Source organism: Tenrec ecaudatus, chromosome 1 (assembly GCF_050624435.1).
Source record: "Tenrec ecaudatus isolate mTenEca1 chromosome 1, mTenEca1.hap1, whole genome shotgun sequence".
Classification (NCBI taxonomy): Eukaryota; Metazoa; Chordata; class Mammalia; order Afrosoricida; family Tenrecidae; genus Tenrec; species Tenrec ecaudatus.
Genome location: NC_134530.1, coordinates 313,136,359 through 313,164,024, shown reverse-complemented (window position 1 = coordinate 313,164,024; position 27,666 = coordinate 313,136,359). Strand labels below are relative to the sequence as shown.

The window sequence follows — 27,666 nt, the reverse complement described above, 5'->3', positions numbered from 1 at the left end:
GCTTTTTCTGACATCTATCCATATAAGATAGGCAGGATAAACAATCCTGAGGAGAGAATAATGGGGGAAGTGGGAGAGGAGGTGGGAGAAAGAGAAGAGGTAGCCAACAAACCCAGTGACAAGGGAACGATAAGAGATCTAAAATCAAAGAGGGCATAGAATTCCTTGTGGGGTTTGATCAAGTGCAATGTGGCCAAGAGAAAGTACTAAGATCTGAGTGATAGCGTGGCAGGAGGAAAGTAAAAAGAAACAGAGGAAAGAAATAGAAAGCAAAAGCTATTTATAGAGGTAGAAATATAGGCATGTACATATGTAAATATATTACTATATAATGCTAGGGATATAGGTCTATGTACATATATTTACTTGTTAAGTGTTAAGGTAGCAGATAGGCATTGGGCCTCAACTCAAGTACTCCCTCAATGTAAGAGCACTTTGTTCTAATAACCTGGCATTCTGTGATGCTCACCTTCCCAATGAGATCACTGAAGTCAAAATGGGTAAATAAGCAAAAGTGGTGAAGAAAGCTGATGGTGCCCAGCTATTAAAAGATATAATGTCTGGAGTATTAAAAGTTCAAAGTTAAACAAGGGGCCATCTAGCAGGGAAGCAATGAAGCTCACTTGAAAGAAGTACACCAGCCTGTGTGATCACGAAGGTGTCCACAGGATCAGGTATGGGGCATCTGAAGACCCCCAAACAAACAAATATATTGATATAAATGAGGGTCGGAGTGGAGACCCAAAGCCCATCTGTACAATTGGGCATTCCCTCACAGAAGGGTCCCAAAGAAGGAAGGAGTCAGCCAGAGTGCAGCATCGCACCAAGGGAACACACACCATTCCTCCAGTTCTTTAATGCACCGCACCCCCACCCCACACCACTATCATGACCCAAGCTCGACTGGATCATGTACACTGGTACGGATAAGAGCTCTCGACACATGGAATCCAGGACAGAGAACCCCCTAAGGAACAGTAATGGGAGTAGCAGTACCAGGAGGGTAGTGGAAGGTGGTTCGAGAAAGGAGGAACTGATTGCAATGAATGAAGAACCCCCCCACCCCAGAGGGGATGAATAACAGAAACGTGGGTGAAATGAGACAGCAGATGGTGTAAGATATGAAAATAAAAATTTATAATTTATCAGGGGTTCATGAGTGTGGGAAGTCGGGGAGGGAGGAATAAAAGAGGAGCTGATTCCAAGGGCTCAAGCAGAAAGAAAATGTTTTGAAACGATGATGGCAACATATGTACAAATGTGTTTGACACAATTGATGTCTGGATTGTTATAAGAGCTGTAAGAGACCCCAATAAAATGATTTATTAATAAAACAAAGAAAAACATTTTCTGAAAAAAATGCTCATCAGAATTCAAAGACTTAGAGTATAGAGAAAAGAATGTAAGATATTGTGTTGGACAGGGTTCTCCAGAGAGACAAACCAGATTGCTAGTAATTATATATAAATATATTTATAAAGATAGATATATAATACAAGAAATGAACCATTAAATTATATACAGATAGATAATACAAGAAATTAACAGTTAAATTATAAAGCAGTGAGACACTAGCAGTCCTTTAAGGCTTGAGAGCTGCCAGTTGCCAGTCCCCTACTATAGAGAGAGCTGGACTATATATACCCAGGCAGCAAACAGCAAGGCAGGTCCCCAACTGTCATCAACTGTCGGTCCCCAGCTCCAGAGATGAACCTTCCAATCGTGTGGGCTTAAAGGGACCTCAACTTATAGCGACAGTCCACAGGCCAGGCATCCCACAGGTAGTGTACCCCTTTAAACTGAGGCACAGAACAACCAAGGTGAGGCTCACCGAGCCATTTATCCCTCTGCCCTTCAGTTAATCCTACTTGTGTTTATCGGCCAGGCTGGCACAATAAACTATCGCAGATATCTCAGTAATTTTTATAGTATGACCTGTTCAGATGATATTTTGGTTATATTAGGTTAAATGCAATATATTATTAAAATTAACTTCTATTCTTTTTACTTAAAAAAATGTGCCTACTAGGGGAACAAGAGCTCAAAGCTGAGCCTTCCTCCCAGCCTCCGCTCTTGTTCCCTGTGCCTGGAATGCCCTTCCCACAGACACCCACATGCTCAGCCCGCTAGTTGCTCTGGTCAGTCCTCAAATGTAATTTTCCACGTGTGACCTGCCCTGACCAATCTATAAACTTGTGACCTCTTCACTTATCATCCTTCCTAAACTTGTGCAATCATTATTCCCCTTCCCCGACTTATAGTCCCTCATGCACCCCTTGCCTAGCCCCTCCCCCGCGCATGCATACAACTCCCAGCAATAGAACTCCTGAGTGATAACGGGGGGTTTTCTTTTAATCTCATTCACCTGTTAATCTTCGTTGCTGAGTTTCCAGGGTTGAGAACAGTCTCTGTAATATGCCTTGGTCATAGTAAGTATGCAATAAACACGTGCTGAATGAATGAAAGTTAGACATCTGGTATTTTGCAAATAACTATAGTTCCCTGCATAAAATATAAGTAGAACTTTCTCCTTGCATTTTCTCCTGAGTTTAGGTTTACAGTTTTGCTTTATAACATAAAGTAACTAGGGCATTTATGTTGAAAAACGAGGAGCTCATCTTCTAGGGGAAAATGTTTTTCCTGTTGATTCAGTTAAAGCAATTGCTGCTATTCAATGAGTCACTGATCAGAGTTTGGGGTGTTGGGGTACCTGTGTGATGGTACCAGAAGAATCAGGTTGGGAGCACACAAACATAGATGAGAGTTCTTTTTGTCCCCAAGAAGCTTACAATCTGTGTACAGATACCAACCCCAAAATATAGCTCTTCCCACCCTCAGTCCCAGGTTGCTTTACAGCAAACCTGAGAAATATTACTATCCCCTGAAATGCAGTGCATTATTTGATATGGCTCTTGAAACTTGTTTTGCTAACTACCACCAAATAGCTTTTTCCCAACGACTCTGGGTAAGAGACAGTGGGGGGACATGGCCATAGGATTGTATATTTCCATTATGAGTGATTATTAATAGGACTGATTTTGATTATAAAATCTTTTCTTAAAGATCCTTTTACTGGGGACTCTTGCACCTCCTTTAACAACCCATACAACAATTGTATCAAGCATATTTGTACACATGTTGCCATCATTATTTTCTAAACATTTTCTTTCTATTTGAGCCCTTGGTATTAGCTCCTTCCTTTCCCGTCTTTTCCCCCTCCCCACCCTTGTGATCTCTTGATAAATTGTAAATTATTATTTTCATATCTTACACCTTCCCCTGTCTCCCTTCCCCCATGGTTTCTTCTCCCCTCCTCTCCCCACCTTCCCCCTACCCTACTGGTATCATTACTCCCATTTCTGTTCCTGAGGGGTTTATCTGACCTGGATTCTGTGTGTCATGAGCTTTCATCTGTACCTGTCTACGTACTTCAACCTAGGCCCCAGTGATGAGCAGGATTAGGGTCATGATAGTGGGGGGTGAGGAAGCCTGAAGGAACCAGGGGAATGTGGTGAGTTTCATTGGTGCTCTGATTGGGACTCTAACACGAGGAGTGGTCCATTTCGCCACCTTGCTGGGTGTAACTGGAAGAGAGGGAAGCTTTTTACTCCCTCGACGACTTCACAGCATTGGAAACCCAGAGGCTGCCAGCAGCTCTGCCCTGGGTCACAGTGGACTGTATGGCAGTGAGTTAGGTTCTGAGTTTGGGGGTCGGCTGTAAGACAAGCCATCTCAGCAGTGACAGGCGGGATCCTCAATGCCGTTAAGATTGAGGAGCCAGGAGTAGAGCACGTCCTTTGGGCCCCAAGATTCCTGTACGTTAAACTTTCTTGACTCAGGGACAGAAAGCTGTGACACCAGAGAAATGGCAGGGGAATGGCAGAGGAATGGTAGCAGCAGAGCCAAGGGCCAGAGCACGGCAGAACAGAGCTGCGGGCCCTGGGCAGAAGGCTTGTTTGCTGAGCAGGAAGCCTCTAGGCACTTAAGGCTTGCTGACCCAGGAGCTTGAGCTGAACACCTTTGGCTGAAGCTTACAGCGGATTGGAGTTCCCTTTGGGCATTTACTGAGCAGGGCGGAAGGTAGGCCCAGGTGTCAAGGACCAGAAAGAAGCTTGCACTTGGATCTGGCAGAGCAAAAGCGGTCCTGACCAAAGAACTGTGTCCTGAGCATTCCTGATAGTGAATTAACCTGTGATCTTCTCTAAGAAACCCTGTAATTATGAGTATGGACCGTGTGAGTTGTATGGCCTTGCGAGGAATTCTGTCATCAAGGAGAGAGTGCTTTGGGACGGACGGGTTGTGTCAGGATTGGTAAAGGAGGAAAGAGGGTTTATTTCATGCCTGATTTCTGCCTCATGGGGTGACACTGATCACCTTGATTTGTCTTCCCTTGAGAAATTGAGAAGGATCAATGCTGGGTACCTAGTTTCTCTCCCCCCTTATGACGTTAGAGATTGAAACACTGACTTCACTCCCCTTTCCCTAGTTCCATTTATAGATACAAATATGTCATGATGAGAACAAACTCAAATTAAGAATGAAGTATAGTGTGCCGTACAGATACCAACTCAGGAAAGGCATATTCAAAACGCAGATTCATTACCCGAGACTAGTAATTCAAAAATAATTTTTATTTTAACTCACATGATTGAGAGACTGATGAATAGAAATGCCACATAACTAAAAGCAGCCCTACCGAAACAAAAAATAAAATGCAGAAGGGAATACAAAAGATATATAATTAATGAATCATGCAATATTCAAAATACCTGAACAAAGAAAAAGCCCCCTCCCCCTCCATAACATCTGTAATGTGACACCGGTAAAAAGAACTATTTCCACCATTTAACAGTGCTGTAGACTGTACACTGTACTCTTAAAATTATGACAAGCATATATTTACTATTTATAAATTTACAATTATGTACAAGAAAACTTCACAGTTGAAACATACATTTGCCAAGAAGCCTGACGAACCATGTTCACTTTGAAATGACCCAAAACTTTCTTTTTTCAGAAGTTTTGTTAAAATGTAAATATTTAAAATGACAATGAAATGATAGTTTTTACAAACACAGCCATAGTACATTTGATATTCCACAGGGCTTTTTATTTTTTGGTTGTTGTTGTTATATTCCACAGTTTTAATTACACTCACACAGATGCTGTTTCTCCCTTGGCACACCCCACCTTGCACACATTTAAAAGGAAAGAAAGCTACTTAATAAGAGCGACTGAATGGTTTTGGACTTTATTTAAGGGACTTATTATCCTGCTCCTTAAGCAATCCTGGAGTCTGTTGTTGAAACATTTTGGCCAATAACTTCTCGCCATTGGTGGATTTCTCAGGGTCAGTACCATCCTCAAGGCTGACTCCTTCTTCCTGATGTCAAGAACATTTTTGCAGAGACCAGAGACCCCTGCATGTCTCTCCATTGCCACCCATCAGGATTCCTGCAACCTCTTATCAAAGATCATCAACGTTTTCTTTATCCATGACTTTGCATCTTGATTTTTCTTAGTAGCAAAATACCCCTAAATATCATTGAAAAAGTCTCTCACACATACACGCGCGCGCGCGCGCACACACACACACACACACACACACACACAAAACACCAAAAGAAAACAAAACTCAAAGCTTTGAGGTTTTCTTTCTTAAAGTATTATTTAAACACTATGCATGTAATCTTACTAAGGTTCTTCTTTTCAATGACAATCAAAGCGTGAATTTGGAAATTCGAGGACCGAGAAAAGAAGTTATAGAGTGCTTTAAAAAAATGAAATGAAAAACAGCAAACTCTTAAAATAGGGCATTTTATCAGGCCTTGCAAGCAAACTTTCATTGGAAGCAAGAATGCTTTGTGCTTTGGGTTTGAAGCAAAATGGGGACCCTAAGGGGATCGATCACCTAACCCTGAGAACAAGACAGAGTAACTGCAAGGCTTAGGATGTATCACAGTGTCACATGACTATGGAAGATCTGCCCCAACGTACACAGATGGCTATTTTGAAATTTTATACACATTGGTTAAGATGGACTCTTTTCCTATGTATCGTCAGAAACAAGCTCTGATGTAACCTACTGAGTTATGCAGAGCCCTACGGTATTGGTTACAACACAACAGGGAAGTACTGTACAAGTGGACTTTGTATTCTGTCTAGCACACGTTACGAGAACTCTTCACATTTTAAACACCCCCCCACTCCCCACTGAACAACAGCACCGTCCTGATGCCAAGGGCCGGATAGCAGGACACTTAGCTGTTAGGCGGAGTTAACGGGGGATTAAAAGGCGGTGGCAACTTCAGTCCCGTGATGACTTCCAACTGTCATGCCGTCTCGAGGAAACTTGTCCAGCTGCTCATAGGCTAGCCGTCCATCTTCTCCTGGGTAAAGATCACGGAGCATGAAGACCTTTTGGTATTTGACTTTTTCAATTCATCATTTAGATAAAAACATAATTGCTATTATACTAAATTATAAGTTGGTGTTGAAAAAAATAATACGGTCATTTAGATACGGGTTGCCACACTTTGCTATGTTAAATTGATAAACAATCGGCAAAACCCACTGTTGTACTGCTGATTCAGGCTTATAGTGATCCTATTCAGGGTGTGCGAGGTTGAACCATTTTACAGGGCAGGCAGCCTCATCTTTCTGCTGAGGAGCAGCCAGTAGGTGCGAACCACCAACTCTGGGTCAACTGTGCCAGCAGGGCCCCTTTATATAAGATAGCGCTTTCTTGTTGGAGCCAACTTGGTGGCAACTGATTAGCACATCATTCTTAACTATTTTCTCCATAACATTTAAAACAACTCAGAACTTCAGCCCCAGAGGCCAAAAGAATGCCAATGTAGAAAAGAGAGTTGGAAGTTCTACAGTCATTTGGTGGAGATTAATTTCACACAACAGATTTATTCCTGAGGAAGTCGAGGGTTTACATTTTAAGTGCTTTCAATATGGCTGGCCCTTGACCTTGGTGCATTGAACCTTGATACAAGTTTTAGGTTTAAATACATATTATATGTTGATACTTTTAAACGATGTTGGGTGTGGATTAAGGTCAGAATTTCAAACCTCAGAGAAAGTGAGCCTGCCTTGTAAGCACATAGTGGAACCTTCTCTAGCAAATAATCAGCTCAGGTTGGTCAGCACCACTGGTAGAACATTTAAAACAATTGGGACACGTATGGCAATAATGAACAACCTTGGGTGTGGAACCAGGAATTGAATATGTCATCGCATATCCAATCCCTGCTGAGTCTGGTGTTCAGGCAAGGCAGAGAAGCGCTGAATTGATAGTGAGAGCGGGTGGGGCTGGAGTGACACCAAGAGGTGTCGTGAAGCAGGGTGATGGTAAGTTTGGGAGATGCCACTGGGTGGGCAGCGGGAGTGAATCTTAAGGTATGTTCAGTAAGGAGATGCTGAAAGCATGAACATGCTTTGTTGTGCCTAACGAATATTTGACCCATATTCAGTGTTATTTTGGAACACTAAGGGATAAAGAATTCAACTTTATCGCTCCCTGAGTACAGTTTTAGGGGCTTAAGTAGTATCTAGGCTTAAAATAGCCAAGAGGCTATTTCTTTAAAAACAAAAACATATGCCAGCTAACATGTCTGAGCAGTGAATGATACATTCAACAGCAGAAGGAAGCCTTCCTATACCAGCAACTATAAGAAAGAATCCTAGCAATGGGTGTGATGTCCACGGTGACTTATGAATTCCTTAAGATTCCCCCTCACACTGTTAAGTGACTACTTTCCTTCAAGTTGTATGATTGGCCGGATTATGTTGAAGGTTTCCAGTAATATGAACAGGTTTTACATTTTAAGAGTATGTTGTAGTTGGAAAAGTGTTTACAGCAACCATTTATACTTGTTAGGGGCCCTGGAGGAGTAGTGCACTACACAGCAAGCTGCTAACCACGATGTCCATGGTTCAAGCCCACTGGCTGCTCCAAAGGAGAGATGAGGCCGCTTATTCCCATACAGATTTCAAGTCTTGGAAACCCAGAGGGTCATTCTACCCTGGCCAACAGAGTCGCTATGAGTCAGAATGGATTCGATGGCAGTGAGTTTGGGAAAATTTTGGAGTTTTATTTGTACTTGTTAATGCAGATTTAAGAAAGACTGTCCCCAGCATCTGAGCTGTGCAAAGCAGTGTAAAACACGTGCAAAACGGTGGCACGTGTAAGGCACGACTATTTATAAAGTGACACTTTATAATATTTATGTAGTAGGATTTTTTTTACAGTAGGATTACATGGATATGCCTGGGTGTCAAAAACACTTTGTTCCTTTCCTTTGGTGTCAGGGCTCAGGTGCTATGAGTTAGGATGACAGACAACTAGAGAGAAAGGGTGTGGCTGGGCTATGGACTTCCCTGGGCGCTGAGCCCTTCTACTCCAGGCAGGGCCACACTTGACCTTGCCACCTCACCTTGCTGTCTGCCTGTGGATTCTGTTTCATTATTTGCCTTTGGTATTGTGCAAAGACTAAAGAGATGGACATCCATCCGTTCCTTATCCAGTGCGCGTGTGTGTATGTGTGTGTGTGTGTGTGTGTTTATGTGTGTGAGAGAGAGAGAGAGAGAAGGAGAGAAAGTGAGGAACGGGAAGAGAGTGTATGCAGACATTTTTCTTATTCTCATATTTTAAGAAGCCTGGGACGCCAGGATTCTGGGTGGAGGGAGGCCTTCGCACTTGTGAGTTCGAGATGAGTCCCAATCGCATTCTTAAAACTAAGGTTAATCCCCACTCTCTCCTCTCATAGTAGTTCTGCCTTAAAGTGACCTCTTACAAGCACCTGGTTGAGTGCTACCTGGCCGGCAGCTTCATCTATCGGAGGAGATGTGCTGCTCTTGCCCTCCCTGCTCGGGGGACAGTCTCCCCCAGACCTGCACTGCTCTTAGGTTACTCCTCCAATAAACTCAGGGGACTCTAGGGTTAGGGTACAGCCCACTTTGTTATGATTGTGGTTACCTGTAATAAGGGGGGCTTGCATGCCCTGAGACTATATAAATTGATGTTAAGAATTTTCTCTCTCCACACAGAGCTGGTTCCTGAAACCGTGGCAGAGGCGAGCACCCCAAGATGTTTGTGTGTCTCTTAGTTGCTTCTCTTTAATTACGCAACCATCCCTTAAGACCCATCTGGATGTGAGGCTGGATCTCACGTATGGGTAAGTGGGTAAGTAATTAGATCGCTCACAAGAACACACACACACACACACACACACACACACACACACTTGCTATGAGACAACACACGAATCTTTCCCTTGCAGGGCTCTCAGAAGAAAACAATCATTTAATAGAACTCACCGAGTGACAAGAGGGTTTCTGAGGCCACGTTTCTGATTTCTTCTGTATCAGACTGGCATAGCATCACCAGCATCTTAATGCTCTCAGTAGCCTGTGGGGGGTGCGAGTGCGGGAGATAATATAGTGCTGTGACATTTACGTTTAAGGTTATTTGGCACTTTGCATTTCCAAGTGGGTCTGAAAACCAAGCTCACTACCACCGAGTCAATGCCAACTTAGAGCAACTCCACAGGACAGGCAGAACTGAGTTTCTGAGACTGTGGCTCCTTAGGGGAGTAGAAAGCCCTGTCTGTCTCCCAAGGAGAGGGTGGTGGTTTGCAACTGCTGACCTTGCAGCTCTCAGCCCAATGCATAATCACGATACCACCAGGACTCCGTTCTTACATAGACACTTCCAAATCTAACTGGGTGTCAGGGTCGCTTATGGAGTCCATTGGAAGTGTAGATTCTGGGACTCCATTCCCGATGTGCATACCAGTTGGAATCTCCTGGGCTTCTGCTTGCAGGCGCCCTGATGACCCCAGGCATGTGGGTCTAGAGAGGTGACATTATTAGCCTGCTTTCCCAGGAAAGCAGTGATTCTCCCGCTTCTTTGCACTTTGTCACACTGCTTCCAAAATAGCTCTAAGGTGAGAGATCTGAATATTAGGCTTAAGGGGCCTGCTGACACAGTGGGTTGAGCGCTGGTCAGGGGTTCAAACCCACCAGCCACTCGGTGGGAGAAAGATGAGGAGGCTGCCTGATTCTCTACAGATTTCCAGTCTCTGAAACCCAAAGAGCTACTCTGTCCCATGGGGTCACTATGAATCAGCATCGACTCGCTGCCAGGGAATAATATTTGGCCTAGTTACTGAAATAAAGGAGGGTCTTAAAGGTCAGCAATGGAAAGCTAGCTCTCTACTCCACAAACTACTGAGCCCTCTCTGAAGCTCAGTGCACGAAGCAGGAGGAATTCAGTACTAAACAACACATGACCCTTGCCCTCAAGAGTTGACAATCTCATGGGAAAAACAGGTGCGGTAGTTACACAATCGGTGTCAATTTGAGACTATTAAGAGTGAAGGGGTGGAGTCTAGCCTGTCAATCATGTCGCTTGATGACCTCATTTGGAGGCATGACCGATTTAAATAGCTCACTGGAGGCTAGACACACACGCTTTCTCTGCTTGACATTTCTGTTGACAAGATACATGGAACTATACTGATAGAGCCTTGGAGCTGGAGGAGCCACGTGGAGACCACGCCAGCACTGAGATGCTTCTACCACCACTGGATCCACAAGACTTTCCTCCCACGGGCCTGTGATCTTCCTGCATTTGGTGTCATTGCATGTGTTGCATGAATCTGAAGAGAAATTTACAGACTGGCATTGGACATATGGGCTAAGGTTGGACTTAAGGACTTGATCTGGACTGGGCTAGGATGTTTTCTTAATATACAATTACACTTTATATAAAGCTCTTTAGTATACACATATGAGTTTCCCTGGATTTGTTTCTCTAGTCCACCTGGACTAACCCAACAGGTTAGCGAATAGCAAAGTAATTAGTATAATGAGAGACGGTGTTAATAATAGGCTTTGGCAAAGTGCCATGAACATGGAACATGGTTTGGTCTGGTCAGTCTACATGGAGGGAGAGGTGTCTTAGAGTGGTTAGGAGGTTTGGGTGCAAGGTCGGTAGGTGTGTGGGTGTAAGCATGGCCGGGGGCATGGGCGATCAAAGAAAGTCCAGGCAAGAGGAACAGCTGTTGATATAGCCCAGGACCGAAGATGTGAGCTCGGAAAAAGAGGCAGGGGCCAGGACAAGGAGGTCTTACAAGGCATGAGGGTCATGGACTTTATCCCCAGGTTGTGAAAGTTCATGGAAACATGCTAAGCAGGACATGTGTTTAGTATGTGCATTCTAATTGCAGTGGAAAGAACAGGCTGAAAGGAGTGAAAACTACACAGGCAGGGAGCTGCTAGGAACATGGTTCTGTCCAGGTGAGAGACGCAGAGTCCAGGAGAGCAGGGAAAGAGACCAGAGGTCAGTTCCCAGCTGCTAAGAATAATGAGGAAATGCCTATACGTGGAGGATGAGGGCGTGCGAGGGGTCCCTGAAGGCCCTTACGTTGCTGACATGAGCTACTAGTGGATTGGTTGCATGATTCACTAAGATGCAGCAGATTCCTGTATGTGGTGGGTATGTGGGGTGGGTGGTGGTGGTGGTGGTGGTGTGTGTGAAATTTGAAGTGCTTTCCTAGTAAAGAGTTTTAAAAGCTGGATATGTGGATGCAAAGGGAGGGCCTGGACTGGGAATGATGGGAGTCATCAGCATGAGGACGGCTATGGAATCCCTGGGGGGTAGACGTTTGCCCAGGAGAAAGATGTGGCGTGAAAGGGGCTGGGGCAGAGCCTCTAAGAGCATCCCTGTGTGGAGCACACTGAGGACACGGAGCCTGCCTTCCACAACATGCATGTGATTGCTACGATCCGATCCTGGAGGAGGGGAGGAAGGGTAACAAATCCTGCTTTCTGATTTGTCGGAAGAAAGCGAGGTCCAGGAAGTGGCAGGGGTGAGAGCCGGAGGACAGCGAGCCAGAGAGAGCTTTCAATTATTCATCATGGAGGCTGACTCTGAGCCCTCTCCTGTGCTCTTGAGAGTCCCCAGTGGCTGCCTTTTCACAAGTAGCTCATCAGAGTTTTTCCCCAAGGTGCCTCTGGAGAGACTCACACCTCCAACCTAAATGTCGCCCATCTGCACCATCCAGGGATAGGTAGATGATGGGTTGGTTAGTGGGGACCATTCAGATGGACGGCGGTGGTTGTGAGGTATCCTTGGGCCCGTTCCAACTCATTGTGACCTCGTGTGCACAGGAAAAAACACTACCCGGTCCTCCGCCAGCCTCACAATTGTTCCTATGTGTGATGAGAGACCCCACATTTGAGGTCCTTGATCTCTCAAGGTCGTTTCCAGACTGATAACTGAAATGAAAGACATGGGCTGTCTGCATGTGATTCTTTTCTTAAGTTAATTTTCTTCAACAAGTGAGCAAAAGTTGGTTGTTTGGTTGGATGATCAAATGAGTCTGCATCCCTTTCCTGCCCTCTCCCTTCCCCCTTGCCCCCAGGTCCTTCCTCCATGGCAGAGATGGCCTTTGGGGACAGCAGGGAGCATGGAAGAGCTTCAGGGGCACAAAGCGTCCTCTTTTCCGATTCCAAGGGAGGAAAACCAAGCACAGGGGATGAATTCGGTGTCCCCCCATGTGGGATGTACCCGAGCTTAACTGGACCCTCTGCTTCACCTTGGTGGCTCCTACGGCCATAAAACCACATGCAGTCCACCACACCCTCCTGTCTTCCTGCATTCAGGTCAGTGACTAGGTGCCTTCACATCACAGGCACCATTCACCAATACATCCCTGTCAGGACCCATAATGCTGGTGGGCCCGAGGCCACATAAAGTACATTAAAATAATAAAATAGCCAGGAAGAGACCATTTCCTGGAGCCCTTTTTCTTCACAGATCACTAGCGTTCTCTTATGTGGCATTAGTTTTAGCCCATTAGGCTCGAAGGTGCCTGTCGCTCACCCCGGGGGGCCTAGCCACGGTATTAGCACCTTCTAAGGTGTGGCTGCCTAAAACCGATTAGTGTTCCTTTGGGGGATGGAAGCAGGCGAGGTATTAAATCTCATCAACCAAAAGGTAAACTCTTGTTGATGCCATCGAGTCGGTTCTGGGTCAGAGTGACCCTGGGTGCAGCAGAACGAAACACAGTCCTGTCCTGCTCCATCCTCACAATGTTGGAAATTCTCCAGCCTCTTCTTTTTTCATTGACATCTCAGCTCTTTCGCTCCCAGTACATCCCCCTGACAGAGGTCAATGGGCTTGATGCTTCAGGGAGTCCCTGGGTGGAGCAGACTGCTAACCAGAGGTGGGAGCTGGAAGTGCAGCCCAAGGTGCTCTGGCGACCTGCTGCCAAAGGTCTGTCACCGGAGACCTGATGAAGTACAGTTCTCCTCTGAAAGACGTGGGGCTGCCACGAGTCAGGGGCACTTCCACAGACACTGGTGTGAGCCTTTCTCACAGCTGAGCTCTGTGTGTGTGAGGGGTGGGGAGGGGGATTCTGAGACAGGACCTTACCTCAAGGCTCTTCAGGGCCAGGCAAGCGGCCTTCTGGAGCTGGGGGGCAGCCTTTGTCAGTGCTTCGCAGTAGTACAGCAAGGCCTGAAAGAGACAGGACAGTGTGAGGGCGTGTCCACTCACTTGTAGGGAAAGAAATGCATACCATTTTTACTCCCAGACAGAATGCACACTATTAACCCAGACATTTTGCACGCCCTTCAGATTAAAAAGACTACATCGTTGCTTTACCGGGTGAAGGCAATGTCTACATAGTTTGAAAAATCTAATGATCAAAACATTTCTATTCAAGGTTTGATATTATATGTTAGTGTGATTCATACATGTCATTTATAAGTAAAATATATATAATTATATATAATTCATGTTGATGCTTAAAACAGCTTCTCATTTATGTATTCACCATCCTTGATGTGCAGTGATTATGCGATTGGCTGGCAGCCGAAAGGTCAACAGTTTGAACTCATAAGCTGCACCTTGGGAGTTAGATGAGGCTGTTTCTGCAAAGGTTTACAGACCCAGAAACCCTATGGGGCAGTTCTACTCTGTCCTATAGTGTTGCTATGAGTGGAAATCAACTCAACGGAATGGGTTTGACTTATTCCCTTCCAGTCTATCAAGGGAGCCCTGGTGGCACTGTTTGGTAAGTGTTGGGCTGTTAATCTCATGGTCGGCCGGTCAAACCCACCAGCCGCTCTGCTGGAGAAAGCCGAGGCTTGGAATCCTTCTAGAGGGTCACTGTGAGTTGGAATCAACCAGATGGTAGTAGGTTTGGTTTTGGCGTATTCCACCAGGTAAGGGCTTTGGGAAAAATACTACGATCATTCTGGCTTTCAAAGGGCCTGTGGGTTTAGTGGCCAAAGAGATGGGAAGGCACTTTCCCCTTTGAAGGAATATGTACGTATTAGGCGTCATGAGAAAGCTACAAGACAGAAGTCAGTGAGATGGGGGAGTCTTGGCTGGAGATCTGGGATGGATTTAATGACAATGATGAGGGTTACAGGGGCACTGAGGGTGGGCTAGATTTCAGTTGGGAAACTGGGGGAGAAAATGTCACTTAAGCAAGAGGCAGAAGTATCCTTAGTTAAGAAGCTACGGGCACTTATATTTTCTTTGCTTTTTTGTTAAATTGGTTATTGTTGTTAACTATAACTAAATCAAGTTTGACTCAAGACCACCTTGCCTACAAGAGGGGGAAATCTTGCCCAGTTGAGGGTCGTCCTCACCATCACCGGCAGGTTTGAGAATCCGCTGTTACAAGCTGTTGGGCCATCCGGCTCACTGAGGATGCTGGGCCCCTGTTGGTCTTTTTTACATGAACTGTCTTTACTTATACATATCTGTGTTCAGAGTTATAAATACATTTCCATTTAAAAGGGGCCAAAAAAAGTTCATGAAAAAATGGGATAAAAAGATAGATGAATATTTACATGAATTTTCAAGCCCCCTCGTATGCATTTCAACTTCCTAGTGTGTCATTTAATTGAGTTATTTAATTGCTTGTGCCTTAGTATATTAATATGCAAAATGGTAGCAGGAATAAGTATTATTCATAATAATAATAATTGAATGTTATTATTATATATAAATTATATATATTTTTACTTATAAATATGGTGATACATGTAAAAGGCTTTGCCTGGCACAAAGTAAGATCCTGGTAAACATAATATTATTTTTTTATTCTGGCATACATCTGTGTATTCATATACATGTGTCTATAAGAGAAAGGATCCCATGCTGAGCCACTTATACTGAATCTCCCTAAGGATGATATATCTAGAACCTTATATTTCATACATAAGCTTATGTAGCCCCTTACAGCACCTGGAATGATTTTGGCCTTGGGTTAGCAGCCCCAGAGTTCTTAGGGTGAGACCACCTGAAGGTATGATTATACCTGCTAGATGATGTGTTTGCTCCTGGGGTGTCCCCTAGTTATGGATTACTGGACCAAGACATAACTTGCTTACCCAAGAACCAGCTAGTGATCACTGTGCAAACTGTAGTTATCAGGAAAGGCCAGTCCCTGGAGAAGGACATCATACTTGGTAAAGCGGTCAGCCCTTGATGAGACAATTGACACTATGGTTGCAGCAGTGGGCTCAGACAAAGCAAGGACAGTGCAGCTGGAGCAGCACCTGGCAGTCCTCCTTTCTGTGGCACATGGGGTGAGTATGAGTCAGGACCAACTCCATGGCACCTCACAACAGTGCAAACTGCAAAAGGTCCTACTGCATTCAATTCGGTGACCTTGGTTGGAAATGATGATTTCTGTCTAGCCTATTTTGGGAAAGCATATTATAAGCATGCGTGTATGTATGCTTATCTGAAAACATGAATTCATTTACTCGTTTATTTCTTTATCCAATGAATAAATAATCAGCCCCTTATCATGTGCTAGGCTAACATGCCAGATGACAGGGGCAACCTGTCTGCTCATTGTAGCGCTGTTTCCTGACCCTGTGACTTCTGTCGTGGGTAGTCATCTCTCAGGAGTCACTCTAACATGGCGCTGGACTCATCCACGACCACTGAGACCCTGAGCACGTGGCTTCTCACCACCGTATCCCCCTGCGGACTGCAGCGTGAACTGTGGATGCCTCCCTCAAGAAGGTATCTGGCCTGTCCCTGTATCTTGCAACCATCACATGGTTTACTTTAGTCAGAGTGGCTGTCCAAGAAAACGCAACAGTGGGGACACGCAGAATTCTGAACTTTACTCTGCACAGGGTGGTGGAGGTGGTGTTGGTGTTGGTGGTGTTGGTGGTGATGGTGGTGATGATGATGGTGATGGTGGTGGTGATGATGGTGATGGCAGTGGTGGTGGTGGTGGTGGTGGTGGTGATGGCGGTGGTGGTGGTGGCGGTGGTGGTGATGGTGGTGATGATGATGGTGGTGGTGATGATGGTGATGGTGGTGGTGGTGATGGTGGTGATGATGATGGTGATGATGGTGGTGATGGTGGAGGTGGAGGTGGTGGTGGTGGTGGTGGTGGTGATGGTGATGGTGTAGGTGGTGGTGGTGATAGTGGTGATGATGATGGTGGTGGTGGTGGTGATGGTGGTGATGATGATGATGGTGGTGGTGGTGATGGTGGTGGTGGTGGTGATGGTGGTGGTGGTGGTGGTGGTGATGGTGGTGGTGGTGGTGGTGGTGGTGGTGATGATGATGGTAATAAGGGTGATGGTGGTGATGATGATGGGCTCCATGCGTCAGAATCCACTCCCCGGAGACTAACAGTAACAACTCCGACTGCATACAAGCTGGGACCCCTCAAAGGCACAGGACTTACAGGTGGCTGTGCTATAGACCCCAAACTCAACTAAACGGAGAGATAGCAACATAATCTCTGCCCTGGGAACAGAAGAGATGGTATTTAACCTGCAAAACAGTCTAATGCTCTTGCAGAGTCCAGTCAAGAAAACCCCAACAGAGAAGATCTGCTCGGTGACAGATGACATGGTCATGGGCCAGGTGGGCGGCTAACAACAAAAAGGATCAAACTAAAGAGAAGAGCACCGCCATTGAGTGGACACCAACTCCCAGGTTTTCGGAGACGTTCACAGTCTTTGTGGGAGCTCAGATATTAGGTGGCCTTCTTGCCATCATTCTTTGTGCGATGAACTGTGAAGTCTGACCTCTTTGTTACAGGATTAAAGGGGGGACAACTTTACCCTGCAGAGCTGTGGCTTACGTTTTCCTTGGGGTTTGGTCTGCTGGAAGATGAAAATCACGCCTCCATCCAAATCTTCCTTTGTGTGACCTCTGTTTTCTGACTGAGCATTGGTGGAAGCCCGAAGCTCTGCTTTAAAGTCTGGACATATTTGGCTTTTGGATCTGGTCGCTGCACTTGGTTCACCTCTACCTAACTTTCAGATTTGTGATGGAACAGCACCCATTACCACAGATACCCTTTCCTCAAAGTCTCGTTGAATTTCTATGGATGTTGCATTGAATCGACGAACACAAGGATGTGAAGTGTGTGTATGTGTGTGTGTGTGTGTAAATGGAGCAGGAAAGAAAGCATCAGGTGAAAGTTGTTGGACCTGTGGGACCTCTTTATTCTCCAAATCCTTGGGACTACTAGGCTGGTATTAATTCTTCTAAAAGAAAGTATCACCACAGTAGTAGTTAGCCTTCTCTGGGTGCTATGGAGCGGCTGGGGAGACAAGCTTGCATCCTGAGGCCCGTGGTCCCATGGCCTACCTTTTCTCTGAAGTGCTCATTTTTGGAGGCTGCAGCCAAGCCAAGCGTCACAGCATCACGCACTTCATTGTCATCCTCGGTTAACAGCAGAGCCAGGGTCCTGAGTACTTCCTGCTGGGCTGGGAGCTTGTCCGGGGCAAGGTCAGCCATGGCCTGCAGCAGTTTGTCCTCGCTTAGGGACTGCAGAGTCTGAACCACGGCAACTGGAGAGCAAGAGACAGCATGTGCATGCGCAGACTGGAGAGAGCCCCACCCGCCCTGTCGCTGTGGAACCCATTCTGACCCAGGGCAACCCTGTATGTGCCCAGGGTAGACCTGTACCCCATAAGGCTTCCAATGACTGGCTTTTCAGGCCCATTCTCTGAGGTTCCTATAGGTGGGCTCGACTGCCAAGTTTTTGGTGAGCAGATGGACATGATCTTTCTTTGCAGCATGTCCATAAAAATACCAATAAGATTCAGGGACAAGGAGGCTTCAAAAAGTCCACGAGGAAAATGTTCGTGTCCTTTAATTCAGTTTTTCCATGAACTTCATGAAGCCCTTCTCATAGATATGGAAGTATAGCAGAATGGCTTTTTGTATTAGTGAGGAAAGGACCATAAACCAAAACCAAACCACTGCCATCAAGGTGATGCTGATTCACAGTGACCCCCAGCGCAGGGCAGAAGTGCCCTGTGAGTTTCTGCAACTGTAACCCTTTAAGGGAGAGAAGAATTTCTCCTGCAGAGTGGCTCTTGTTTTCGAACGGCTGCCCTTGTGGATTGCGGCCCAACTTGTAACCACTACGCTGCAGGGGCTCCCTGGGAAAGGACAGTGTATTCAAATAACTTATCAAATGTGGAAAACAATAAGCTAGGTAACCAACTCAAAATGATTTATAAAATACAGCTAAACAACAAAATGTACAGATATACAGTGAAGAACGTACAAGCAATCATGCTTTACCACCTTCCCAAGATTGCAGGCTGGGTTGCCCTCTTTTTGATTTTTAGTCATGCCTGCCTGACAAAAGCCTAGGCCTGGATGAACCCCGCTCTGCTTTTCCTCTACCTAGTGCTTGGCTGCTAACTGAAAGGTCAGAAGTTCCAATCCACCAGCTGCTCCCAAAGAGAAAGCTGTAGCAGCAAGGTACTTCTGTAAAGATTTACAGCCAAGAGTTCATGAGGGTGGGAGGGTGGGTGAAGGGAGGGAAAAAGATGAGCTGTTACCAAGTGTTCAAGTAGAAAGAAAATGCTTTGAAAATGATGATGGCAACATATGCACAAATGTGATACATGCATACAACATTGTGCACTTGAGTTTTTCCCATAGCGCTGTTCTTGTAAGTTGTGTTCACCATCAGAACAGTTTTGTGGCATTTTTCCTGAGCAGGAAACAAAATTTCACGGATGCACACTGTTCTCTTAAATCTGCCATCACAAAAAAAAACAAGGTTCCAGTGAAAATGCTTTCATAAAAAAATTCACTGTGACCAGAGAGAACCTTCCCAGGTGATGCCACTGGGTGCACTAACTCAGAACAAGTTGCTCAATGCTCGCCTAGAGGAGAAAAATGCTTACTACAAAAGCTCTGTCCAGCTGAGCTTTTCCACCCCATTATTTTGGGGGTACCCCCTTATACATCCCAATGGAGAATTATCCTAAAACCAATGGAAAATTTTTATACAATAATTTGGGGTAATGGCAAATTAAAAATTAGAATTTAACACTGTAGAATAAACAATCTCAGTTTTGAAAATTAAACCCACATAAATTATTCTGAAAATCACATTCTATCTTAATGGTGGAAGAATGTTTCTCGATATGTCTCAAATTTCTCCAGTGAGGGCATTTTCCTTTCAAACCAAAATGTTAAACAAGCATGAACTAGTCAGGGATTTTCCTTGTCACTCCCATTCCTACTTGTAAATGAGTGGGAGCCTCCTCTGGGACCAGGCAGTAAGAGATATAAACAGACTGGTCAGTAGAAATTGACTCAGGAAAATGACCCACACAGAGAAATATCAAGAAGTGAACAATATATTAAAATGAGAGCCTGTAGATCTAAAAGGGTGTCTCCCTTTTGAAACTTTCTTGTCTGAAACCTCTATGCCCGGGGTGGACAAACTTTTGAGATAGAAGAGTTCATCTTATTTCTCACAACAATTTAAAAATTATTCAAGACTTAAAGATACATTTGATCTGAATGATCTCCTTTACATGAAACTATGATGGTTTTATTTTTAGTTTTACTCCTGCACCACATGTATGTCCAGAAAGAGCGGCATATGGCTCCAGAACCGCAGCTCGCCAACCTCTGCTCAATGCTAATTACAGGCCCTAAGGGATGATATCAGGAACTCCAATGGTATCTAGGTGGGCCACTAACCGCAAGGTTAGCAGTTAGAAACCACCGGTCACTCTGAGAAACAAACCAGAGCCAAATTTACTGTCATCAAGCTGGTTCTGACCCAGAAAGATGAGGCTTTCTACTCCCATAGAGATTCACAATCTCAGAAACCCACAGGGGCAGTTCTACTCTGTCCTACAGGGTCACTATGAGTCAGAATCAACTCGATGGCAGTGAGTTCATAGTAGTATAAAAGAGGATATAAGAGCCATCCATGGTGGCGCAGTGGGGCAAGCAGTGGGCTGCTAACCTAGAGTTGGGTAGTTCAAACCCACCAGCCTCTTGGTTAGAGAAAGATGAGGCAGTCTGTATTTAAAGTTTGGAAACCCTATGGGCAGTTCTATTCCATCCTCCTGGTTCCTTGCCAAGACAAGGAAGAGTTTCTTATCTTGGCGAACATGTTGCCACAGCGTTCAATGTTTTGGAAAGAGATGGTCACAGCCTGAGTCTGTGCCAGACACCTTGTGGCTGCTGGTGCAGTGCCAAGCTCTGCCTGCTCTCAAGGAAGCCGCCCATTCTTCCCAGGCCAGTTGACCTGCCTTGCCCAGCCTCTGTGGATTTTGGAGTGCACACCTGGGAACCACATGCAGCCTTCGCGGCCTGGCTCCACTCCCAAAGAGGTGTGCGCTTATTTAAAAAAAACAGTTGCTATCAAGTAGACCCTGACTCATAAGGGCCCTCAGGGTGTCAGAGGGAACCGTGCTCAGCAGGGTTTTTAACAGCTGGGATATGAGAAGTAGACCACCGGGCCTTTCTTCTGAGGCACTTGGAGGTGGACCTGAGCTTCCAACCTTTTGGTTGGCAGATGAGTGCGTTAAACAACCCACACCATCCAGGGACCGCTTTCAGGCATACTAGAGAGTTATTTGATTTCCAATATTGGAAGTGCCCTGTTAGCGGGCGAGGCTGACCTGCACTGACATCCTGGGGATGCATCCTTAGGCCTGGATTTCTGCCTCCTCTTTCTTTTCCTTCCCACTGGGCCAACCTACTGACTGTGAACGCCGTTTCCACCTATTATTGCGTGAGCGCCATCAGAAAAGATGATCTAAGAGAGCATGCCCTGTCGGTTTGAACCTATTAGTAAGAGATCGATTTATGAAGGACATCACATTGACTGACTTCCTGTTAATAGCCTGCTTCCTGAGTGAAGAGGGTGCTCTTCCTAAATCCTTGATTCATCAACAAGGGACTTGCTGATGGTTAAAGTCAAGAAGTCATTTAAAATCAAAACTCAGCTAAATTCTTGACTTGGATGAGGGTGGGAGGCGACCATTACTAAAAACTATGGTTAAAAATATAAAAAATAACACAAGATGAGTATCCCATCCCCAGTCCCCACCATGGCATGACAAAAGAGCGTGTCCTACCTTGCTTGGCCAGCTGAATCAGATAGCTCTCTAGGTCGCTCACACCACAGCTGGCAAAGTAGCTGTGATACTGGAAAACAGTAATGACTTCCAGGGTGAGGCTGGAGGGAAGGAGAGGCTCAGCCCGGTCCAGGATTTGGGACACCAGGGTCCGGAACACTGGAAGAGGAAGATCCAAAACAGCGTTGAAGAGACATGCCCGTCATCCACCTATCCACTCATTTTATAATGAATGATTCGTTTATTTGCCTTCTTATTGTAGTGTAAGCTATGGAGAGGGAAGTGAATTCAGTGAATTAATCTTCACTGAACGGCTGGATGGGTTTTACACACACACACACACACACACACACACACACACACACACACACACACACACACACACACGTAACAGCCTTCAAATTAAAATACAGAACATGGCCAGCACCTCAGAAAGCTGTCTTGTGGCTCCTAGTGTGTAGCCACCAAGTGGTAGCCGTTACCTAGAACTAACCGGAAGTCACCAATATAGCTATAGCCACAGCTACCAGATAACCAGTAACCTGACTTGTGGCCACATCGAATATTGCAGCCTGTCCTTGAACTCCCTAATATTGGACGGTGTTTACTTTTATGTCTGACTGCACTCATTCAACAAAATGCCTGAGATTCATCTCAATGCTGGTTAATGAGCACTTTCATAAACTGCTGTGTCATACCCTATTATAAGCGAATATGAAACTGGTCAGTTCTCCTGTTGATGGGCTTTCTAGTTGCTTCTAATTTTTATGTTTTATGAATAAAGCTGCTGTAATGTTTCTTTATAAGCATCTTTTTTTGGGGTATGAGATTAGCACTGAGCCTCTCTTGATAGACTTAGGACTTGAATTGCTGTATTTGATACATTAAGTTGATCTATGTAGGGTCACACAGAGTAAGGATATGCAACTTTCACAGAAATGCCCAAGTATGCCAGGTGTCTGTACCACATAACAATCCAAACTGGAGAGATTGGAATGAAAAACATACCTGCTCTCCATCTACCCACTGTCTTCAGGGCCAACTCACAGCAGCTCTGTACAATGGAGAGACCAGCTCTTTAGGGTTTCGGGGATGATCCATCTTTACAGGAGCAGAGAGCCTTGACTTTCTGTTGGTCAGCAGCCTAGTGTTTAACCCCTGCTCCTCCAGGGTCCCCTGGCATTCTCACTGCCAAGCTTGACCTGTGGTCCTGTCACCATCACTGCTGTTCCTCTAGGGAGCCCTGGAGGTGCTGTGGGGTAAGGGTTTGATTGCTCACCGTAAGGTTGGGGGTTCCAATCCACCAGTCTCTCCATCGGAGAAAGGTGAGGCTCTCCTCTCCTGTAAAGATTCAGTCAGGGAAACCCTATGTCAGGCTGCTGTGAGTTGGTATTGACTTGGTGGCAGTGGGTTCTGGCTGCTATTGTGAATTAAAGCATGCTCAGCGCTTTACCCATCTTAAACCTCACTTGCTATCATTGCTGTTTCCCTGGAGAGAAGGGCTTCTCAGAAATGGCCTTTTGTGTGCTCTGACCAATGCTCACTCTCACACCCGACGGTGCAAAGGCTGGCCCTCCCATGGGCCTGTACCTGCGTCTGCGAGTCCTGGATACTCCTTGTTGACAGCTCTGGCGAAGCTGGCCTCCAGCTGCCTGATCACTCGGTCTGCCGAGCTGTGGTAGACCCCAACGGGGCTGCAGCACTTGGTCCAGAATGAGAGCAGAGATAGGTTCTTGTGGAATTCCGGTATGGCTGAAAAAGAAGAATCCCTCATTACATCTCTCTGTTTTAAAACAAGTCATTTTATTGGGGGTTCATAATACTCTTATCACAATCCACTGTGTCAAGCACATTTGTTGCCATCATCATTCTCAAACCATTTGCTTTCTACTTGAACCCTTGGTATCAGCTCCTCATTCCCCCCCTCTCTGCTCCCCCCTCTCCCATGAACCCTTGATAATTTATAAATTATTATTGTTTTGTCATATCTTACACCTTCCAACGTCTCCCTTCACCCACTTCTCCACTGTCCATCCCCCAGGGAGGAGGTTATATGTAGATCCTTGTAATCTGTTCCCCCTTTCTCCCTCATGACTTCCCTCCACCCTCCCGATATCACCACTCGCACCACTGGTTCAGAGGAGTTCATCTGTCCAGCATTCTCTGTGTTTCCAGTTCCTATCTGTACCAGTGTACATCCTCCGGTCCAGCCAGATTTGTAAGGTAGAATTGGGATCATGATAGTTGGGGGGAGGAAGCATTCAAGAACTAGAGTAAAATTGTATGTTTCATTATTGCTACACTGCACCCTGACTGGCTCGTCTCCTCCTCATGGCCCTTCTGCTAGGAGATGTCCAATTTCCCACAGACAGGTCCTCGGTCCCCACCCCACACTCCCTCTCATTCACAATGCTATGCTTTTTTTGGGGGGTGGGGTCGGGGGGTCTTTGATGCCTGATACCTGATCCCTTCAATGTCTTGTGGTCTCACAGGCTGGTATACTTCTTCCATGTGGGCTTTGTTGTTTCTCAGTTAGATGACCCCTTGTCTATCTTCCAGCCCAAAGGACCCCAGATTCTATATCTTTTGACAGCTGGGCACCATCAGTTTTCTTCACTGCATTTGCTTATGCACCTGCTTTGTCTTCAGTGATTGAGTCGGGACAGGCTGGTGTGCTTCTTCCATGTGTGTTTTGTTGTTTCTCAGTTAGATGTCTGCTTTTTATCTTCAGGTCTTTAAGACTTCAGATGCTGTATCTTTTGGTATCCGGGTACCATCAGCTTTCTTCACCACATTTATAGGTGCACCCATTATTTTCTCCCCCAGAATTACATCGGGGCTTCAAAAGTTCATGCAGTTTTCCCAAGAACGTTTGAAGCTCCCTGCACAGCTTTGTTATAGTAAAGAGGCTCTATATAATTCAACACCAATATAAAGAAGCAAGTTTCAGAGAGTTTGTGGATAAGTAGACCTAAAAGCTAATGGATTTTTCCATAAACTTTTGAAGCCCCTTGTACAGGACAAGGTCAGGGAAAGTCCCCAACATGGAGCCTTCCTGTCCCCCAAACCCACAGAAAAATGTCTTTGGTCCACTAGGAAGCCCAAGGGCCTTCTGTGTCCAAAGCTTTAATTAGGGTTCCTTTACATAGGCATGGCTGGATGAACCTGATCCCCCTCCTTCTAAGAGGCTGTTATCATATGGTGCCTTTTCTTGGCCTGGCCATTCCCCACCCAAGAGTAACCTCATCGCTGTAAACTATTTCATGAGCTGTGGTCTCACAAAAATTAACTGCTATGGAGCTGATGTTGACTTCTAGTGATGCTGTAGGGCAGAGTAGTACTTCCCCGGTGTGTTTCTGAGATGGTAACTCTTTATGGGAGTAGAAACCCTATCTTTCTTCCACAGAGAGGGTGGCAGTTTTGAACTGCTGACCTTGCCGATTGCGGCCCAACATATAACCACTCTACCACCAGGGCTCCATAGCTGTGGTCTAGAGATCTCATAAAGACACTCCAATCACTGGGGAAATGCCAAAGACGTAGGGGCTCTCTCTCACAGGGGGAAGTAACATACCCTCTACTGAGAGTAGAGCAGAGATGTAGGTCCTATGGTGTTAGTTTTATAAGGACTCTGGTTTTCAGTCTGAGCTATGCAATCCCCTGTGCTTGGCAGATGAGTCCAACCGGCCACGATGGTGTGATGAGGAACCATGTCGCCGGGAGGGAAGGAACCCAGCAACAGCATGCGGTCTGCTTTAAGTGACAGAGATCCCAGCAGCCCTCTCTTCGGAGATGTGTTAGATCATCACACCTCCTGTGTGCTTAGAGCATCAAAATGCAAAGACTCAGACACTGTAACTTCAGAGAGTTTCCTGAGTGGAGCAGAAGGTAGTAGGTCGATGGGGACTGCGTCCCCTGCCCAAGTGGTTCTTGGATAGAAAGGACTGGGGAGCCTGCACTAGTGAGACTGACCGGCTCTGCACACAGGGGCCAGTTGTAACAACGAGGAGGACTTGGGGGAAGCCAAGGCAACTATTTGCATCCTGAATGTCCTGCCCCTTTTCATGCCTCTTCACCATGCCTCTTTCATGCCTCTTCACCTGCCAGGTCACCTGCTCCTGGTGGGAATGGATGGAGGAAGCAGGAATGTAGAGAGTGAGACGTTTAGACTTAAACTGAGATGACCTGGAATACCCTAAAGAAACTATAACACAAACGAGCTGATGTGGCATTGACCTGACTCATGCAACACCATGTGTGTCACAGTAGAAGTGGGCTCCGTCGGCTTTTCAACCACTGTGATATTTAGGAAGTAGGTCACTAGATCTTTCTCCTGTGAAACCACAAAGGGTTGTGTGTGTGTGTGTGTGTGTGTGTGTGTGTGTGTGTTGGTGGGAGGGGGGGTTTGAACCACCAACCTGTCATTTGATAGTTAAGCATAAACTATTTGTTTGCTTCAGAAGACTCAAACCAAATGCACTGCAACTGTGTCTATTTGTGTGTGTGTGTGTGTGTGTGTGTGTGCGTGTGTGTTGGGGGGGTGTTGAACCATCAACCTTAGTAGTTAAGCATCACTTAGTAGTTAAGCATAAACTATTTGTTTGCCTCAGAAGACTCAAACCAAATGCACTGCCACTGAGCCAATGGTGACTCATAGTCACCCCCTGTGGGTTTCTGAGACCCTAAGTAACTACGGGAGTAGAAAGCCCAGTCTTTCTTCCATGGAGCTGCTGGTGGTTTCAAACTGCTGACCATGTGGATTGCCGCCCAATGCATATGACCCACTATTTCTCTTGAACCTGTTATCCCAGGTTTTTAAGGACGCATATTCTTGTCTTTGCAAGAGTCATTCAAAGGCATCTTCCCAGTAGAAACTGTATTTAAAACTCAGAACTAGGGCTCTCCACTAGGCCTTCAAATTCACATGCTTCTACCTGGTTCCCAGCAGAATTTAGAAGCCTTTTCCACCGAACAGTTAGCTGCTGTGGGAAGTGTCTTAGGCAGATCCATGGAGGAGATCCATGCTGATCACTGTCCATGAAGGGAAAGGCACCAGCTGTCTGTGAAACACCGCTGCTGAGGTCTTGGCTGTTTCTCTTCACACGCTAGTGTCTTTACTTCTAGAGGTTTCTATGAACACAGCTTTGCCTCCATTGGCTATCTCAGAAGGCTGGAGCATGGTGCCCCATGACGCCATGAGTGTGGCAAATGTAGCCTTCTCTGTGGCCCAGGCATGCTCCTCTGTTGTCCTGAGAAGGCAGAGGGCAGGTCCAGCGAAGGGTGTGGGTAAGTGCCAGCACCGGATTGGAGGGGGGTTTGCAGCCACTCACCTTCGACGACCGACCCGATGTTTCCTATGTTCTCGTCACTGACAGCGGAGAGTTTCTCCACCACTTGGATCTGCCGAGAAAGTTTCTCCAGGAGATTTCTTGCAACGAACGGGGTTTTGCTTGAAAATACAATTTGCTGTTGAAAGGAACACAACCACGGTTTTGATTATGTCATTGTTCATGGGATGCAAACCACTGTCCCCACCCAGCCTCCCCCTTCCCCAAATGTCGTGGTGATGCCAAATGAACTTGTGCACAGCTTTGGTTCCAGCTGTATACCCTTCTGCCTTCCATACCAGTAAGAGAATATGTTTGTGCCTCACATGTTCTGTGGGACCATCTAAGTTATGAAATTTTCTCAGGAGCCAGAGCTGCAAGCTTATTATAAACGATCCTTTCCCGATTTCTAAAACAGATGGCAATGGAAATGCCATATTAGCCAGCAATACCATTACTAGACATATATCCCAGAGAAATAAGAAGATCGTGAGCAGACATATTCTCCCCCATGTTCACTGCAGCACGGTCTACCATAGTAAGAAGTTGAAAAAAAGGCATAATTCCCATTAGTAGAAGATTGGATTAAACAACTCTGGTATCTACAATGGAGCACTATATATCCCCAAAGATCTGCAAGGAAACCATGAAACACCTCACAGCATGGAGGGATCTGGAAGACATTGTGCCGAGGGAAGTTAGTCCATCACCAAAGTGACAATATGACGATACTGCTGTAGGGACAAGCAACAGACTGAACACAAGCTCAGGCTTGCCGTCACCTGTCCAAGGTGACCAGACAGCCTGGCAGAGAGGCTGACTGGTGCCAATAAGCCATACACCATCCGCTCTACGTTTGTATCTCAAAAGTCACTTTGGTGGCGGGCTCCTCACGTCAACTGGGATCAAATTGTCCGGAGGG

General features: G+C 45.8%; 1 protein-coding gene across 2 annotated transcripts in view; it reads right to left on the bottom strand.

The window, feature by feature from the left end:
- Positions 1-5,992: 5,992 nt before the first annotated feature.
- The window catches only part of RIPOR2 (RHO family interacting cell polarization regulator 2), an 81,139-nt gene continuing 59,465 nt past the window's right edge, over positions 5,993-27,666 (bottom strand). For both annotated transcript variants that reach the window (XM_075540736.1, XM_075540737.1), the window contains 7 exons: positions 26,748-26,883; positions 23,008-23,169; positions 21,418-21,576; positions 17,660-17,862; positions 13,451-13,534; positions 9,328-9,418; positions 5,993-6,389 (listed from right to left, as the gene is read on the bottom strand). In XM_075540736.1, the coding sequence (XP_075396851.1) occupies positions 6,289-6,389; positions 9,328-9,418; positions 13,451-13,534; positions 17,660-17,862; positions 21,418-21,576; positions 23,008-23,169; positions 26,748-26,883 (936 nt within the window). In that variant the 3' untranslated portion in view covers positions 5,993-6,288. The remainder of the gene's footprint in view (positions 6,390-9,327; positions 9,419-13,450; positions 13,535-17,659; positions 17,863-21,417; positions 21,577-23,007; positions 23,170-26,747; positions 26,884-27,666) is intronic.